Source organism: Myripristis murdjan, chromosome 10 (genome assembly GCF_902150065.1).
Source record: "Myripristis murdjan chromosome 10, fMyrMur1.1, whole genome shotgun sequence".
Lineage (NCBI taxonomy): Eukaryota > Metazoa > Chordata > Actinopteri > Holocentriformes > Holocentridae > Myripristis > Myripristis murdjan.
Window position 1 is genome coordinate 22911038 of NC_043989.1, and position 19129 is coordinate 22930166.

Consider the following 19129-nt stretch of genomic DNA (forward strand, 5'->3'; position numbering starts at 1 on the left):
TAATTTTTTCAGGAACAAAGAAAAACAGCCTTGTTTCCAGCCACTCAATTTGAATGTTTGAATCACTCCATTGTAGGGAGGTCAACATCAGCGTCAGGCATGGATCGCAGAGGGCCCACTACACATACTGATCAGTCCACAGGGCTCCAATCATGCATTTGTGTGCTTTTATGTCTGTAGTTGATGTTTATGGCAAAATTATTAACCTCAGTACATTTATGGCAACAACACTGATTCTTTTCCAGGAAATTTTATTTGGGCCTGAAAAATGACGATGGTTTTATTTAGTCTTGTTTGGCACAGTCAATGATTATGATGCAACTGCAAATTGATCATCCTGAAAATCTGTCCAAGCTTCATTCCGCCACCAGAGTACTTAAGGACTGTGGGAAACGCAGGTTACAGGTAGTTTTTAATCGCAAGAAGTTTTTGTTTGTTTGTTTGTTTCCAGCTGTGATTGTCTCACAATTGTGCAACACAATTACATTGAAATTGTTGATGATGCTGAGTTGACCAAGAATGTTAAAGATCATCCTAGTTATTGCCTAAAAAATTAACTGGGGTTAATTAAAATTAACTCCACAATAATATGTGCTGTTGTCATGAAGCTACTGTAATTAGAATATATAAACTCCACTGATCCATATATGGGCAGATGACAACTGATAATGTCCGTACAATGGAGCAATAACATTTGAAGTGAGTGTTTTAATTGGAGCAGCTTACATTTTTGAGATTCAGATTCAGAGTCATCAGTTTTGAAAATGTTTCATTAACTGCAGGGTTGTAGATTTTATTTTTTTAACCCATAGGAGACTGTGCAATCCTTTGATGTTAAAACATGAGGATAATCACATGTTTCAATTGCAAGGCTTTCAAAAAACAGCAGTGAAATGTACACAGAGCAGTGTTGTGTGAACATTAGCCATTGTTCATCAAAGCATTATGGTACAAAAATGGATAGTCATGAATAACAAACCACACCAAAGCATCCTATGGTAGCACTGCAGGACGGAACAGAACTCGAATGAATCTAAGTGACCGGGTGGCTGGGGTATTGGCAGCTTGTTCTGCATTTAAAATCTAAGACTGGGAAGCTGTCACGAGACAGATAACTGAGACCCACAGCAGATCAGCATGGTCAGTGATCTGTCCCCTATTGCAGAAAAGAGCACTCCACTAAGCAGGATAAAAAAAAAATAAAAAATCAGCTCACCAGCCGAATGCAACACATGAACACATTTAATTCCTGGTGATCCAATTTTTCCATGTTGTGACATTGCAGCTACCATCTTGCTCTTTGTATTAAGCCCCTGACAAACCAACAGTCCGCTGTCAGCACCTGTTGGGCCTCGTGTGGCTGACAGTTGTCTGTGGTTTGTGTGGTGAGTCCTGCACCATCAGCCCTCAAGCCTTCGTCAGCAGCTTCCTGTCTGAGGCAGGGGCCCTCTGTGAGAGAAAGCTTTCTGTTCGGCTGTGTGAATCAGTGCACGGGAAGGGAAACGGAAAGCCAGCTGTGTTGATTTTGTGCTAATGAGCTAGTGAGCTAGCTACAAGACAAATCCTCTTCCACAAGCAAAAGACCTTTGATTTGTACAACGAAACATCTTATATGGATTCGGAGTGATGTGATCCTGAGGCGTCTGCTTTGCTTTTTTGAGATTACGCGATGTCTGCATGTCGGCTGTTTGCTGTTGTCTTTGTGATGTGCTCATGGACAACTGTTAGCAGGAAATGTTAGGCAATGTGAGTTGCTCTGACCATTGGCCTTGGTTGGGGCTGGTTCTCTGAAGTCAGCTAGGTGTGTCCTGGGCTTTTTAATGTGTGCAAAAATACTATATTGTTTGTAGAACTTTTTTGCATGGTCAGCTGGTAAGCCGTAGGATCCTGCTTTTCCTGAAATCCCTTTGACTCCTGTTGTGTGTTCATAAGGTATGCACTGTGGACTGATGAAAATATGTTAATTAGATTGCCTGGTGTATAAAGGGGTGTACAGTGTGTTGACAGACATTGCTATTATCACCCTGACAGAGTGAATGGGCAGAAACAAAGCCAGCCATTCTGTTGTCAATATCCAGCTGTCACACACAAACCCATGAGTTTTCTTCCAGGCATTTTTTCTCTTTTTCCATTTCTGTTGCTGTTTCAAATAGCTCCCTCAGTCCTCTCCTGTCACCATCCCTTTCTCTCTGTTTCTCTCCCTGTCTCCCTCCAACTTGGTGATATACTGATATCTCTTGGCAGGGGATGTGGGGGCCCTTCTTGCTGTGCTGCTTGAGTCTGCTACCCTGTGGTGCCTCCCCATATCTCATGGTGCCTCTATTTGCCTCCTCTCTCCTCTCTTTCTATCTCCTTTCCAGACTCTGAGTCTCTGTTTTCCTCTCTCCCCTCCCCTCATTCCCCCACTTCCCTGAAGATGTTGCCTTTAATTAGAATTCAAACACCAATCCTCCAACGGAGTTTCCTTCACCTCTCACCCTTGACCTTGTGCTCAGCCGCTCCCTCTGCTGCATGCTTTCTTTCCTCTCACATTCCCTCCTCTGTCATTGCTCATTACATACCCCAAACCCTTGTTTCTTTCACCAAAAGTCACAAAAACTTCACTCTGTTGAGTCTCTTTCTCTCTCTCTCTCCCTCTCTCTCTTTTATCACACTCTCTGCCTTCTCTTTCCTGTCGAACTCATAAAACCCTGTTTTCTCTGTCTCTTCCTTTCCTTTCTCTTCCACTATCAAGCTCTTAAAAATATCTGCTCTTCCCCTGCTTTCTCTCCCCTCTGTCCTTGTTTTACTCTATTTCCTACTCCTCCTCTTTCTTCCTCTCTCTCTTCTTTCTCCTTCTTGCCAGCCCTGTCAGTGTCTCTTGGTGTTCTTGCCAAACTTGTCGCTGAGTTGCTGGATGAGCTGAGCCAACTCTCCAGTGGCCTGGGACTTCTCCTCCAGAAGTTCATAGCGGAGACTGGAGATGTCCTGCTTGATCTCCTTGAGCTCACCTACAACACAATGGCACGCACGCACACACACACACAAAAGGATAGATGAAGGCTCACAAACCGGAAAACGTTAATGAGCAGAAACAGACATGTTTACAGGTATTCGCAGATGCTCAAAGTCAAAAAACTTTCCAGTAGGGCACATATGTGCAAACAAAAATATATCAAGTATAGGTCCATATATGTAGGTGCACCATACATCAAACTATAAATATATGGTATATATAATGTATATAGTGTGTGTTTACCTGTCATATACACACATAATTAAGAGGGTAACCGGCATGAAGGAGCTTTACCTCATCATGTACATGCACACACACACATGCATAGAGCAAGTAATAATACAGTTTAAGAGGTTATCGATGAGGAGGAGACTTTTACCTTCATTGACCTCATCATTCTCTCGGTCCACCTGAGCCTTAAGCACATAGCGCTTAATCAGACGCTTCATGATCTTCTATGAAGAGAAGAGGAAAGGAGAAGAAAAGAAGAGAAGAGAAGAGAGAGGAGAGGAGAGGAGAGAAGAGAAGAGAAGAGAAGAGTTAGGAGAGGAGAAGAGAAGAGAAGAGAAGAGAAGAGAAGAGAAGAGAAGAGAGGAGAAGAGAGAGGAAAGGAGAGGAGCGATTAGGGTGCTGGGGAAAACACAAGGAGAGAGTAGGTGGCAAGGTCTTGTGGTTATCTAGCATCTATATTTAAGAGGCAGACAGGTACTTCTTCCTTTCTCATTACCTCTCGCATAATAACATTTTTCAAAATGCACAAACACTCACACACACAACCGCGCACACTCAAAAATGCAGACAATGAAAGGTATCTGCTGGAGAAAGCAATAGGGCATTAATCTATAGCCAGTATGGATGTCCTGCAGCTCCTTCTAAGGCTCAAGCAGTCAATCCCCTCATGTGGGCACCATGGGAATGGGTCGATATCTGTCAGCACGCACACACACATACATGCACACACATACAATCAACAGGCTCAAGTGACATCTCAATGCATTGTGTGTTTAAGACGTGTTTGTATACCATAATAGCCACATAAAGAGATTGCAGACAAGTGAGGGAGCCTCATATAGGGCATAGGTCAAGAACACTCTAGAATGAGCTTTGGTTCCATCCATGTTCATTTACTGCCAACAGCTCGTTAGAACATGTTTCTTCTGATATAGCTTGTCTCCAAGCATTCCCAGTTGCCCTCACCTCTTCCCCTTTCCAGATGTTGCTCTTCAACCCCCCCAACCCCCCCCCACCCGCCCTCCCAGCTTCCGGCTGATGCCATTTTATCCTGCCCTTCAGTCTTCTCTTCCACTTCTCATTCTCCACTTTTTCCTTCTCTCAATCTTCTGCCTCTTTCTGTCCTTCATAACCCTGTGTCTCTTCTCTTCTTCTTTCTTTCCCTCCACCCCTCTTTCACCCTCTCCATCTCTCTCATTGTCATCCTTTCGACACCCTTCAGCCACCCCATTCTCTACCTCAATATCTCTCTCCCCTACCTCTAGCCATCTTCCTTGAGTGTTGTTTCTGAAGTCTGTTTTTCTCCACCTGTCTCTCTTCTCAATCATCCTTCAATCCTTCATCCATTCATCCTTCTCTGTGTTTCTCCAGCTCTCCATTGTTCCCTCTACAGACTGTCTTTGTCTCTCTGATTGTGCTCCTGTCTTACCTGGTATCTGGTTGGGTGTTTTATAGGTTTTCTGGGGATGAACTCATCTCCCGCTTGTGGGTACGACCTGAAGCGTTCACCCTTCAGCAAAAAAAAAAGAGACATAAGAGACAAAAGCACAGTTTTAAATACAAAATCCACATTGCTGATTCTCCATAGCCCACAAGAATTTTGGAAAAGGGTGGGTATGTAGCTAATACCCTACAAACTACAGGGAAAAGAACAGCAAAGCTAAATGTTCATGTGCTTCTTTGAAGAGAAATCAAAGAGAATCTTGAACCTTGTCTGTCACTTTACTGGTGTAGTGTCAAAAAAGATTCACTGATTCTCTGTAAAAATGCCACAAGCTCCTTCTCTATACACACTTCAGCTGAAGAGTATTGGATAGGTCTCAACGAAACAGCTCAACAACAAAGACAACAAAGAAATCTCAACCTTGCAGCTCCTCTGAGGTGCATGAATAAAAAAGGAATGAAAAAATGGCCTGTTCCTGGACAACCAATCGACAAAGGTTTTATTTTTAAAACAAGTGCACTTTCTGCTATGAAAGACTATTGCAGACAAAACATTGGTTTTAAATATTAAAGAATGGGGAATGATTTTTATTTGCCACAAATACACAAAATAATCTTTGCATGTGTAGACGCAAATCCCGCTCCAAAATGTTAAATATTACCAGGAATTATCATTGCCTGAAGTTCATCATAAAATATCTAACAAACATCTAGTATACATTTAATATATGCAAGTTAGCTATAGCAGAGGCCTTCAGGAAAGATTTGTTTCAGTTTGGTTCTGTCAGTGATCTTCAGTGATAAGGTAGATGTTTCTTCTAGCCCTCTAAAATAATAAGGAACCATATTTGCAATTCTTTACAACTTCCTGAAACTGGTAGTACCTACAGAACAAACCCCAAACTCATTGCGTGTAAATAAGCAGTTCCTAAAACCAGACTGCATTTATTGGTCCTCTCTTCATGTGTGAGGAACATATCTGAGGTTTTCCAAGGCCTCAGCGAAGCTTTAGTGTCTTTGTTGTGTGCTCCCTGTTCTATTCCCGGCCAGTAACCTGATGTCTTGGCTTCTGCTTCCTCAGTTTATTTACAGTACAATGAAATGCAATTCATCTGTTTTTTTGGCAATGGGAGGGATAAGAGAGAGATGCAGGGATTCATAGGCCCACATATAGATAAATACTGAGAGCATTCTGTACATACGCCACCAAGAAAGGCATATTAACCACTGGGCATGCGCGTTAACGACTGCATGCAGGCAAACACACACAAATTGCACAAATAGTCATGAGTGCAGCCATGTGAGGTGGAGACTTATTAAAATCACACATATCTGTTTGGGGAAAAATATCACGAGGTGCCAGAAGATCGATTTCTCTGAAATACACATGATCCAGTTTGTAAATGTTGTATTTCACTGCCTCTGCACTTGGTTATCTTTCTTATGTTCTCTTGTAAGTAACATAATTTGCTTTAATTTTGTTTACTGCTTTTCTCAAATGGTGGTTATTGCTGAAAAAAACTGACCACGAGAGTGAGAGAAAGAATCACTGACTCAAAAAGGGCGTGCTGTCTTCTTTTCTAACTAAGTCTCACTTGACATTTTCAGCGCTGCTTAGTGGTTTGAGTGTGAGCTTATGTATTGATCGTTCACTGCACCTGCTTGGCTCTGCAGTTAGGCTGTCAGAGCAAGCAGAGAAGTTCAGGAGCTCACAAAGGCAGCAGGGTGTAACCCATCTTGTCCCCATCCAAAGCTGCCCGGGCATTTGCACAGATACAGGCAGATCCAATGGCCTGACTAATAGCTTAGCCGAGGCACTGATGCGAGCTATTTGAGCTGAAGAATTAGATGGAGGAAATGCCCACAGACAAGGCCAGTCCTGAGATTGCTCAGTGTTAAATGGCCTATGTTATTTTCTCCAACACTTTCTTTACATTTCAGTGATTTTATTTAGACAGACAGAAACCTTGATAGGGAGACTGATGAGAGAAAGTGTGGAAATGCATGAAAACAGGATTGCACCTCAGACTCACAGTGGGAATATCATGTAGCTCCAGATGCTGGGTTTCATCGACTGAGCACACACTATGTTATATATTAAAGAGGAAGGAGAAATTGTATTGAACAGTCATGCTAAAAATACAATAGCTGACCTCAGCCTTATACATACACGCAAATCCATTGCAGATCCTATCAGGTCTGCTTTGTGAGCTCGCCCTTTGTCCGTGATCTCTACTTACTCCCCATACTCCTTTGAAATGATATGTATTTTTAATGCACAGAATTATTTTCCTTTTCAGTGGCAATGTCTTAAACCAATGGCGCAGGGTCAAATTTATCCATGAAAAACAAAACACACACACACACACACACACACACACACACACACACACACAAACAAGAATTTCTGAGTGCAAAGTACAGTAATGGCAAACAGAAAATGATTAACTGCTGTCAGCTTTTACTGGTCACATTTACTCAAAGAAGTAGGATGAAAAAAAGATGAATAAAGGCTAAGAGGTTAAATGAAAAATGAACTTAAACACAACTGATTTGGCATTGTAAGCGCAACTTGCTTAGTGAAGCCATATATATGCAAATCTGTCACTAAATGCCACTGTATTGTCCTGTTGTAATGTGCTGAATGATAACTAAAAATAGCATGTAGCAATTTGCAAGTAACTGGCTACTCTTGACAGCTTTGGCCACACATTCTGGAAAATGTTGGAAAAACTTTATCAAGGCATTTTGATAAGATGACACACAAACTTGAGATGGAGGGCAACAGAGTATGTTGATGACTTTAGCTCCATTAGCACTGTTTTATTTATACAGCTTGTTGCTGCATAGCTGGTTTTAAAATCTCTGTTTTAACTACAAAAGTGGTAGTTTTGAACCAAAGTAAGAGCACACACACTGTTCAGAGACCATGCAGACCTGCAAATAGTGCTAATTTTATTTCTGGCCACTGACACTCACTATGGGGCGTGAGTTGAGCATGCCCATCTCCAGCTCATTGTTGTGGTGATGGCCGTTGGCCTTGCAGAGGCGTATCAAACAAGACTTGATGCGGAGGGCCAGGTAGTAGAAGGACTTGGGGCTGGGCACCAGGTTGAAGGGAGCAGGCAGCGTACGGCCCTCGTCAAAATAGGATAGCCATAACTTGGCCCGAGCAAACTTCCACTCCACATCGGCATCCTCCTGCAGAAACATAACGAAAGAGAGAGGGTGTGTTTATAAATTGAGAAATCAGATTACCAAAAAAAAAAAAAAAAAAAAAAAAAAAAGGGATTACTTCTTGGACTGCAGTCCTATAAAGTGCTCAAGTGTATGCTGTATTGACTGTCAAGGCAAATTTTAAAAAATTACCTTTTGAAAGTAAGTGACTTTTCTGCATGAGAATAGAGGGATATTCTAATCTACCTGGGAGCACAAATTGATAACTTTGTACTGACTCTGTGTCCTCTGCATCTCCACTTCCTCTCAGCAGATGTCTGTTTTTCTTTTTTCTTTTTTTCTTTTTTTATCTGATTACTATGTATCAAGGGCAATAAAAGTCAAATCTCATTCATTTTGCTGTAGCCAGCTCCAACACACACTGGCTAAAACAGTAAAGGACCCATTTCTTACAGTGCATAAACAGAATCATTAAGCTAAAAAAAATAAGGCTATAACTGTTTTGACTGAAGTCAGCTTTTCTGTAGAAGTGTATGCCTCCTGTTTTGGCTTTGCATCCGGCATTTTTATGCGCTGCCATTCCATTTATGTTCCTGTTATTTTTTCATTGCTCACATACACTCCCTCTAGTTTGCATCTCTATAACAGATGTGATAAAGTAATGACTTATCATTACTGACATCTTGACCTTGTGAAGACACATTCTCTCCATTTTGAACAGGCTTACAGTCCCTTTTTTTGTACCTCTATCTCCTGGTATGAGCTGTTGATCATGGCTATGAGCATGTTGAGGAGGACTACCACCATGGTGACGTTGTAGACCCCATACAGCACGTAGCCGATGTTCTCTATGAACTTATGGTCGTACTTCAGCACCACTGAGATCACCTCAGACAGCCCAAAAATGGACCAGAACAAAGTCTTAAAGCTCTCCTCCACCCTGGTAGAGCAGAGAAAGAGTGAAAAGAAAGAAAGAGGGGGAGATAAACAGAAACAGTGTTGTGCATGTTAAGTGTAGCATGTAAGAAACACAATCACAAACACACAAATGAGTTTTCATGTGGTGGTGTTGGTCTCAAACGCATGTGCCTACAAGCTTGCTTGCTCTCAAGCATACACACACACACACACACACACACACATACACAAACATAGGAGAGCACATGTGTGCACATGCATACACATGCAAACACACACAAAATCCACAGTAAGGTTTATGGGGTGGTACTGATGAAATACTTGATGAGTCATGTCCAATTTAAACCGATTTCTCTCTCTCTCTCTGTCTCTATCACACCTCTCTCTCTCTCTCTCTCACACACACACACACACACATACACACACACACACACACACATATATGCTAAACTTGCACACACACACATGAACAAAAACACAGCATGCACACAGAGACACATTACACTATTGCAACACTGAAAAAGCAGGGGATGAGTCAATGACTCAGCTGAGAGAAGCTTTTGCTTTATAGGATCATTAAGCTGATTAAGGTCCCTGACAAAGCAGATACTGAGGTCTCATTGCTGTTACGGGGCAACATTACAACTCCATTTTAGCTGTTTTTCATCCTTCTGGTTGAACAGTGAGTTTATGTAGTCTTTTTTATGGGTTATGAACACAATTTATCACCCCAGGCCTCATGAAACCCATCCAGAACACCTTGAACATTTTCAGAAATTCATGGTTGTCAAATTTGCTTTCTGCCGTATAATTTGATTGTAATTGCAACTTTAATTCCTGAAACAACATTTTCATCCAGCACCAGCAATAACGTTGAAGTGTGCACAGTGCTCGAGGTGAACTTGATTTTTCTCACCTAACACTTTGGAAGCCTCCCAAATTCACACATCACTTGCACCACAAGATAAATCTAGCACTGTTAATGTTGTTTCATGCATTAAAAAAAAAAAAAAAAAAAAAAAAAAATTCCAATGTCAATGTCCAGACTCAAATCTCTTTTCAGCTAGGGTGATCGTGCCGTGACTGCAAGTGACCTAAAGTGTATTTGTGTGCGCCAGAGGTGTTGAGATGGAAAAAAGGGGGAATTAAATTAGCAGAAGGAAAAGCCTGTGAAGACTGGTGTTTGGTTACATGTCTGTGGATAAATATTCCATGAGTGGAAGGCAGGGGTTGGAGATGACTGCCTTGTTCGTTTGGCAGGAAGACACTGCCTTGTTGGATAGCTGGAAGGAGCTACTGGTGATGGAAGGCTGGGAGAGAGAAGATCTGTAGGCTCCTGGACTGGAGCTGTGGGCGTCCTCCAAACTAACTTCTTTCAGAGTGCGAGAGCTACACTGGCACACAGAGAGATGGGTGAAGGCATCGACAGAAACATGCACAAACACACACATACCTGTACACACACACACACACACACACACACACACAGGCACAAACTCCATCTCTAATACAAACAGAGAATGACTCCCGAGACTTCTTCAGCTTGAACTTTTCAGGACGAAAGAGCAGAACACACTCTTTAACCTTCAAGACCTGTCTCCAGTCTGTGTGTGTGTGTGTGTGTGTGTGTGTGTGTGTGTGTGTGTGTGTGTGTGTGTGTGTGTGTGTATGCCAGTGCTCTCTCACTGTTTCACTTTCTCACTTGAGCCAAAGTGCACAGCATAGAATGTGTTCTCTCTTTGTCTAACATATTTCCTTGAAAAATACAAGGCTTTCTAGTAAGGTATGTGATGAAGAGTGAATAGTGCAGCGTTATTTGTGTTGCTATTGTACTGGCTGTGCCGTGTGGCTGAATGTTCTGTCTAGACTGATGAAATTCAGTAATTACTGTAAAACTGAATAACTCCATTACTGCATCACGTCCATCTTGCATCATGTTCAGCACAGCACGACTCGGTTCGACAAAAACCTCAGACTTGCAAATGGCCCCTCAGAATTTCAATATATTCGAGAACTAACTGGCACTCGGCTCAGCACATACCCCCGCCAACGCTATGCAATTGTCAAGACATGCCAGCTCCCCGTCAGAGTTTCACTAAAGGTTAATAATATCTTCAATGCCCCCAACTTGCTTCACATCAGGAGATGCACACATATTCAAGACTGTACCTGGGAGTATCTGACATGAGATATGGTTGGACAATTTCTTACCACTTTTAAGCATTTTACTTGATGATCACAACATCATGCAGTCAGTCAGCTCTATATATGTTCAGTGATCATTAGGGCTGCCCCCCTACCACTGCACCAAGTTATGGCATTGCAGTTACATCTAAACCGCAAAATGAGCTCTGCAGTGCCCCAGTGTTGCTTGATTGGACCAATAATGGAGGGTTATTTTGTTTGCTGGCAGGAACACAAAGCATGGTGGTGGTATATGAATCTGTATGGAAGTTATGGAATAGGAAAATAGGTTTTGGAAGTGAATGCCTCCAGTTATCTTGGCATTTACAGATACATGTTTTGAAACCCATTTTAAATTGTGGTTTGCTATTGATGCCTGGATTATACATTGTTATGTCTTACAAAATATTGTTTATATGATTTATCTCAAATGATAATTATTATCTCTTGATGTAAAGAGTCCCATCCAGTAAGCCTTCAGTGTTCCTCTCTTTCCTCTCTACCTTCAGCTATGATTGTGATGTTTTCTGTGTGTGAGTGGCTGTGTGTGTGTCTGCTGCATGGTTGTGGCTACCATCTTTAGGTTGGTGCCCTGTCCCTGTCCTGATACCCTGCTCTACCTGGTCCTGCTCCTCATGCTGTATCTGATTCTGCTCCCCCTGCTGGTCCTGCTTACTCATGCCCCTTCCACATTTTCTTTGTCTTGGTCCCACTAATGTTCTCCCCCTTCCTCCCCCTTCTTCCCCCTGTGTGTCTCATATGCATGAGTTGCATGCCCTGTGCGAGTGTGGTTATCTCCTCCCAGGTCCCCCTCCTTGTTTTCCTCTGTTTTGCCCTCCTCGTCATCATCACCTCCCTTCTCCTGGCTGCTGTGGCTGCTCTGCGGCTGGTCTTCGTCCTGTGTCTGTCTGCTACCTCGGCCAAGGCCTCCTGCTGCCTCTGTTGTCATATGTCTTCTACTGTGTTTTTTTGAATTTGCTTTATGGCTGCAATGCTTGTAATTTTCTCACTGGGTTGATGCCTATTGCACACCTGTCCAGCCAGAAATGGAGTTTCTTGTCTTGGTGGTCCTTCTCAAGATTTCTTCAAGATTTCCATTTTTTTCCAAGTTTAGCTGGGTTTTCTTGGGAGTTTTTTCTTGCCCGCTGTGAGTATTAAGTCAGGGGGCATTGTCCTGTTTGTTGTAAACATGTGGCCATGTAAAGCCCTTTGAGACTGTTAACAGTGATATTGTAAATAAACTTGAACTTGAACTTCAGTGTTCAAGGCTCTTGCTCTCCAACTGCAAAACTGCCTGTTTGCTAACTAGCAAGCTAATTCACCTTGTAACCTGTCACAGTCCTCTTTGCCTTTATGTTTTAAGTCTTGCCTGTCTCTCTTTTTGCTGTTTGCTCTGTGTGTCTCTTGGGCCTTGCACTGGCCCAAATCAGTTTACTGTTATATTCAGATTGTATCCAGATTGATTTTAGAAAGTCTGGCAAGAACCACCTGAAATATGATTTTGGCAATTTGGATTTAAACTACATTTAGAGGTGGTTTGAAATGTGATTCCAATCAGATTTCTACCAATGAGTCACAGTCTGGACACTCTGGCTGCTCTAGTCAGATTTACAACTGTCTCTCGCTTCACTCACAACACAACACACAACAACGTCAAATCCAGAATGACAGAATGATGATGCAACAGAGTGGATGAGCAGAATCCATGCTGCTATGGAGGACAACACAGAGAACAACAGTCCATGGTCAGAGAATTAAATCTATTGTTTGCTGGAGGATACTTCTATACATTTATCATGCTTTGCACTGGAAAGCCACATCATCAGCATATGTAGAAACTGACGCCTATGTCGTTACCACAGCAATCCATACAGATAGGTTGTTGATGTCTGGACACACAAATCTGATCTGATCACTTAAAAAATAACAGTGTGGACTGTCTGTCTTAAAGATCTGATTTGACAAACAAATTAGATTTTCCTGCAGCCTGAAGAAGGCCATTGTTTCTCTCTTGCTCTCTCCTCATGCCATTAAGTCTTGTTATTGTTATGACCTGTACCTTGTTAGTTTAGTTCCCTTGGTTTCCGCCTTACCTGTTCTTTGTCCTATTCAGTGTCTCCAGTGTTTTGCCTCCAATATCTGCCCCTGCCTCCTCACCAGCTGTGTCTTGTCTCCCTGATTATTTCCTTGTGTATTTATACTACAAATCTTAACAACATTACATTTTCAAAACCACCAAAAAATTTAAGTCCCAACTCAGTTTAGATTTATCCTCACATCACATGGCACAATCAGGGCAAAGTCCAGGAGTGAATCTGCTGCTGAAACAGAAACAATCTCAAGTCATATTTTCTCATTGGACCACACTTCTGAAACCACCTGATAAAACAGTGAAGACGTACCCACTTTCCTACGTTTATGCTTTTTTGTGAGAAGCCACTCTCACTGTGATGCCACCTTTGATTAGTTCAACTTATTCACTTTGCCGCCACGTTTGGTTAACTGATGTCATGAAGGGAATTAGAGCCATAGCCTCCAATGTTGAAATTCTAAAAAAAAAAGTTGTGTTTTCTTACTGTTGTTTTAGAATGAATGAAAGTCAATCAGTAGAGCAGACATTCGCCACCACTCTTTTTATATCATGAAAACTGCGACGGTTAAACACATTTGAAGTCTTAGAATAAGAGCTTTGAAATTATGATAGTGTGATCTCTGTCATTTCATTCAGTTGGCGTCTATGGTACTTCTGCCTCTAAGCTCCCTCATGACGTCACTTAATGAAACATGGCGCAGAGGTGAATAAAGCAAATTACTGTGAAAGGTTAATCACTTCCTCTTTGCCTCATGACCAACTTTTCTACATTTCAGGCACATCAATTCATAACTTCCATTCCGATACAGACAAACACAGACATAATCTGCAGTTACTGTTCTGAGCAGCACATTTTTTTAACATTAGCAAGATTAATGAATATGTCTTCTGTCTAGTTTTGTACCTCTGCCAAAGCAATCACTCTTCTGAAAGTTGAAGATGCTCTCATGTGGAAAAGACAACCCACTTCCATTGATTTCCCCATGTTAACGGGTATTGACTCTCTGCTTTGCCCACATGAAGGATGTCCTTATAAAATGATGCCTGAGACCACTGCTAACCCACATGTTGATAACTTATATGTGGGGTGACACTTTGTACCATGTCAGGGAGTGTTGTCCATTGTGTTAACTTACAAGTAACACATGCTTAATGGGCAGGGCTTTAGCCAAATCTTGTTTACTGAAAAGCCTTGAAAACACAAACTGCCAGTTGTTTTTTTATATGTTTGTGGGCCAACCTGATGTCGCAGCAATATGTGAGACGACCACAACTTTCTTAACAATGCATTACATGGTGGTGCTACAAAATGTGTGTTAAAATTGTGTGCCAACACCATGGAATCAACACCAAATGCAAAGTCAAGTAGGAAAAATTACAAGCCACCACCACAAGTTCAAATGAATTGCCACCACAACACCATGGCTAGCTGCAAATTGTTGGTAGCTAAAATTCATCATGTCACTGTCTCAAAAACACAGATGATTCTATCTTCAGAAACATACCTACTGTATTTCAGGAGCTTTAGATTACTCATAACTGAAAAACTCATCCATAATGAGCTTTACCTTCATGTCGGCGATCATTTTGTAATAGAACTGGCTCTTTTAATTTGCGAGTGTCCTTGACCAAAATGCTGAAATTCAGTCACCTCTAAAGGGTGCCACTCTGTAGCTGACCCTGATCTGTGACTTTCCTGTTGCAGAAGACAACTGTCCTCAATAAATATGCAATTACTAGTCAATAATCTATTTATTGTCAAGACCAAAAAGCAATTAAAACAAACATACTGGCAGTTCAGGAAAGAGATCACCTTGTTCCCTCTGCTACCTAACCATAATTAGTTTAAACTGAGGAATGCATGTTGAGCTATTCTGAAATGCAGAAATTCCTTGAAGCTGAAGAGTATTGAGTACAGCATGCTGAATAACAGTGGCATGTGAACTGCAAGGTATGAATGACTTGAACAACTTACTGAACTTGCTGAATTCTTAATTAAATGGAGGTTGCCTCTCGTTTATAGTAAACACAGACACAGAGGTATGCATTAGAACACACATGCACATGCACATAAACATACATTGCTCATTAGGTACAGGAGGGTATGCGTAAACACAGACACACACTCACATTCATGAAAGCTCACAGACACACATACATGCACACACAGAATGGTACCCAAGTGGTTCGCTTTATTATGTTGCAGTGATAGACGACAAAGCCACTGAGAGGCCATTTCTCAGAGCCTTGAGCTACTGAGGGCTCTTTTCAGCAATACCTGAAACTTTCTCATTCCCTATTCACATCACGAACATTCAACAGCCTATCGTGCAATCAGGAGAGCCGAGGAAGGTGATTTTGGCAGACTTGCCTTGAAAGCCTGTTATTTTGAGCTCCTCTTGAAGTAATTTGTCTTCACTCATCTTGAGTCACTCTTACAAGATATAAAAAAAATGCTTCCCCCTCGGTTTGAAAAATGAAATAAAAAAAAACGAAAAGAGAAGAACAATTAGCAGCTCGTGATTATGTTATAACCCAATTATCTTTTTAATCGAATCGTTCTGTCTTCCAGCTCTCCTTCCCACCAGAGTGAAACACTTGCTTGATTTAGATATTATGTCCCCACTGAAGACAGGACAAAAAGTGAATGTAGCTAATGATTAAGGGCTTTCTTCCAGGCAACATTAATGCACCATCGATCCAGACACTCGATTATGAAACCACACATACCATACAGTTGACTAGTTATGCACGGCGCATCTATAGAGATTCTTGGAATGCTTTCATTAAAAGCAACTTTCAAAACTGTACGTGCATTAAATTTATGTGCTGCGAGGTTGTCAGAAGTATTAAAGCTTTGAAAAATATCAATACTAAACATTTGAAATGGTTCAAATACTTCTTTCCAGCAGGATACTTGATACTTGCAATGTTCTCCTAAATAAAGAATAAAACATTTCTCGTTGCCTCTGCCAGCCACACATACACACACACTCACACACACACACACACACACACACACACACACACACACACACACACACACACACAGAAACACAGACTGCACTGCTGCCCACAGCCCCTCCTTCCACTAGCTGATCAGATCAATAGGTTAGTTTACCTGCTACTTTTACCTTTGAGATCACACTTCCAAAGTAAAAATTGTTTGCTAAACATGGCATGAGTGAAAGAACCTTCCTGAACAGTTTTGGCTGAAAAAGTAAAAAAAAAAAAAAAAAAACTGACATGCAATAGGAGTGCTGCATGGCAATTTTTTTTTTTTTTTTTTTTTGGCATACAGGACTAATGTACATGGATGTTAATAGAGAAATATGTAAAGAATGCTTCAAAGTGCTGCAGACACAGGGATTGAACACTTTAAAGCCATCACCTCAATCTTCATAAAGAATTTCTGAGATCAGCATCACTAAAGCATTAAACATTTTCCATGAAAATGTGTGTTGCTATTTAACATTACCCAGCACCATTTTTGGTTAAGCTAACCTACCACCACTGTTGGGGAGTAACTACGTAAATTGAACTAGTCACATATAATCATGTTACAAAATAAATGTAACTGCATTCAGTTACAGTTACTGAAAAAAATGCAATTAAATTACAGTTACTAAAATGTTGGTGATTACCATGGGGTTACATTCGAATATATTCTTTGTGGTAAAAACTTATATGCAGAATATGACATTCATTTTGTTGCTTTGCATCTTTTCGCTGTGTAGGAATGTTTTTTTTTTTTTTTCTTTCCATATTTCCAGACAACATGGGCCAGCAAAGCTATTGGGACAAATTTAAGCGCCATCAATACCATCAAAAGTAAGGTGGCTTACAAGAAGCTGTCTGTGAACTTGTCTGTGACTAGACAAGTTCTATTCATCTGGCCGTATATGTTCAAATTATGAAAGTTGTTTTTGATTGGTTCTCTTGTTTGAATTTGCTCTGCCTCTCATCTGCCAATCAAATCAACGTGTCCACCATGTCTGTGACCAGCCAACCATTTCAAAGGTGGTTTGTTGTTCGTGATTTACAGACTTGGGACTTGAGGCAGATTTGTTTTGGTGGTTATGCTTAAAAATGACATTCTGATCATTATGATCTTAATTCAAGCTATATTGAAGAAATCATAAACATTACTTTAATGAAGTCATCTGTAACCTATTACATTTCAAAAGTAACCCTCCCAACACTGCCTACCTAAAACTATCAGGTCTGCCAGAGTAACAGTTGGGTCCCAATTAGAAAAACACTATTCACTCATAACAAGCTGTTGTGCTTGACAACACACAGGCCCTATATATTAAATAAATACACAAATACAAATAATTACTCAACCATTTATCAGAAATTAGTTAAAATATGATGTTTTTTTTCTTTGCAGTGGTATTAAAAATGGTATCAAATGGTGATATTTTCCTGGATATTTTATCCAAATTAGAAATTCTAGTATCGTAGCAACCTTAATGTACCATACTAGCTGAAGTGAATCCATAACCTTTAAAATGTCAGTGCTGTGTGTATATTTGAGAGTGTAAAAACATACATTCACACTACACTTCTCTAGTTCCACAATTATAGGAATATATAGTACGGATAAAAGTATGGAACTACTACAATGTACAAATCTTCTGTCTTCTGGTGTTGTGGTCTAGAAACACTGTTGTGGGATGTCCTAGTGGCTCACCTGGTAGAGTGCGTACCACACAGGCACTCTACCACTTGCTATTGAATAAAGCAGAAATGAGATGCTTCAAAGGGAGGAAGTGTAATTATGAGTAATATAAAAAAAAAATCCCTGTTGGTTGGCAGCATTAATGAATTTGATTTCTGTTGATGTCAGCAATCATAATGGTCATATTTGTGTTATGTAATAAACTGACACTGAATGAGATGCTGCTTGTAAGAGAACAAAGTCTTGATATGATCTCACAGCACTTCATAATTTTATACCGTGTGTGTGTGTGTGTGTGTGTGCTTACGATGGCAGTGTCACATAGCAGACAGTGAATCAGCAGGGACAATGGGCAGCTAGAGAGTGAAAGATGGACAGTGTGTTATTATCTGATATGAAGACTGGCAGCTCCCGAGAGGCTGCTCACAGCGTGGTGGCTTCACACACACACACACATACACACACACACACCAGCTTCCTCAACTCCCAGGAGACCTCCTTAGTGACAGAAGGAAGCAAAAGGAGAGAAGGAGGGGAAGGATGGATGGTGAGAGGGTAGGAGGAGAAGAGGGAAAGTCAAAGACTTACATTTGAGATTGTGTGTGTGTGTGTGTGTGTGTGTTGGCGTGCGTGTGTGCGCATGCGTAGGAGAGTGGGAGAGTGGTGAGTCACCTTGGATCTGCAGGAGCAGTCCAAACCCAATCATTGACATGCCCAAATCAACCTCGTCCCCCCCAGAGATACTCTCTCTCTCTCTCTCTCTCTCTCTCTCTCTCTCTCACTTCATATTTGTCTGTGTCACTGTCTTCCTCCACTCTTCTCTCTTGCTATCTTTGTTGCCTCTCTTCCATTTTCTCTATCATTTCTCTCTTCCCTCTCTCCCATTCCCCATTATTTTCTCATTATTTTCAAGACTCTACATCTTTCCCTCTGTGTTCTCTTGTTTACATCTGTCTCTCCAATTCTCCATCTGTCTTTCTGTCTTTAACCCAAAATGCCTCTGGCAGTTTTCATGCATCACTCAGTGTATTCACTTAATTCATCCTTTACATCCTTTCTTCATTATTTCCCTGTCATACCTCACTCTATTTTGTTTCATCTGAAACAATATCCTCCCACTGGCCAGATTGAAAAGAAATGTTACACTTTATGAAGGCCTTTATTTGCTATCACTCTTTCCTTGTGTCCTCCATTAACAAGATATTAAATTCTCACTCCTCTTGTGTTCTTTCTTCACTTTCTCATCTGCTCTCCTCTCCTCTCTTGTCTGTCAGTTTTATTTCTCAGGTGCAGACAGATAGACAGTAACACAGACAGGCAAATGGAGGAAACATCTTTAAATATTCAAGTGAGATTAACTTTCCTTCCGTCGTACCAAAGGAGCTGTCACCATGGCGACCACAGG

The 19129-nt window shown here is 41.1% G+C and overlaps 1 protein-coding gene across 2 annotated transcripts in view; it reads right to left on the reverse strand.

Annotated features, from left to right (window-relative positions):
- Positions 1 to 2850: 2850 nt before the first annotated feature.
- The window catches only part of trpc7b (transient receptor potential cation channel, subfamily C, member 7b), a 58079-nt gene continuing 41800 nt past the window's right edge, over positions 2851 to 19129 (reverse strand). For both annotated transcript variants that reach the window (XM_030061276.1, XM_030061274.1), the window contains exons 8-12: positions 8591 to 8786; positions 7649 to 7870; positions 4656 to 4736; positions 3375 to 3450; positions 2851 to 2990 (exon numbers count right to left, since the gene is read on the reverse strand). In XM_030061276.1, coding sequence (XP_029917136.1) covers positions 2851 to 2990; positions 3375 to 3450; positions 4656 to 4736; positions 7649 to 7870; positions 8591 to 8786 — 715 coding nt within the window. The remainder of the gene's footprint in view (positions 2991 to 3374; positions 3451 to 4655; positions 4737 to 7648; positions 7871 to 8590; positions 8787 to 19129) is intronic.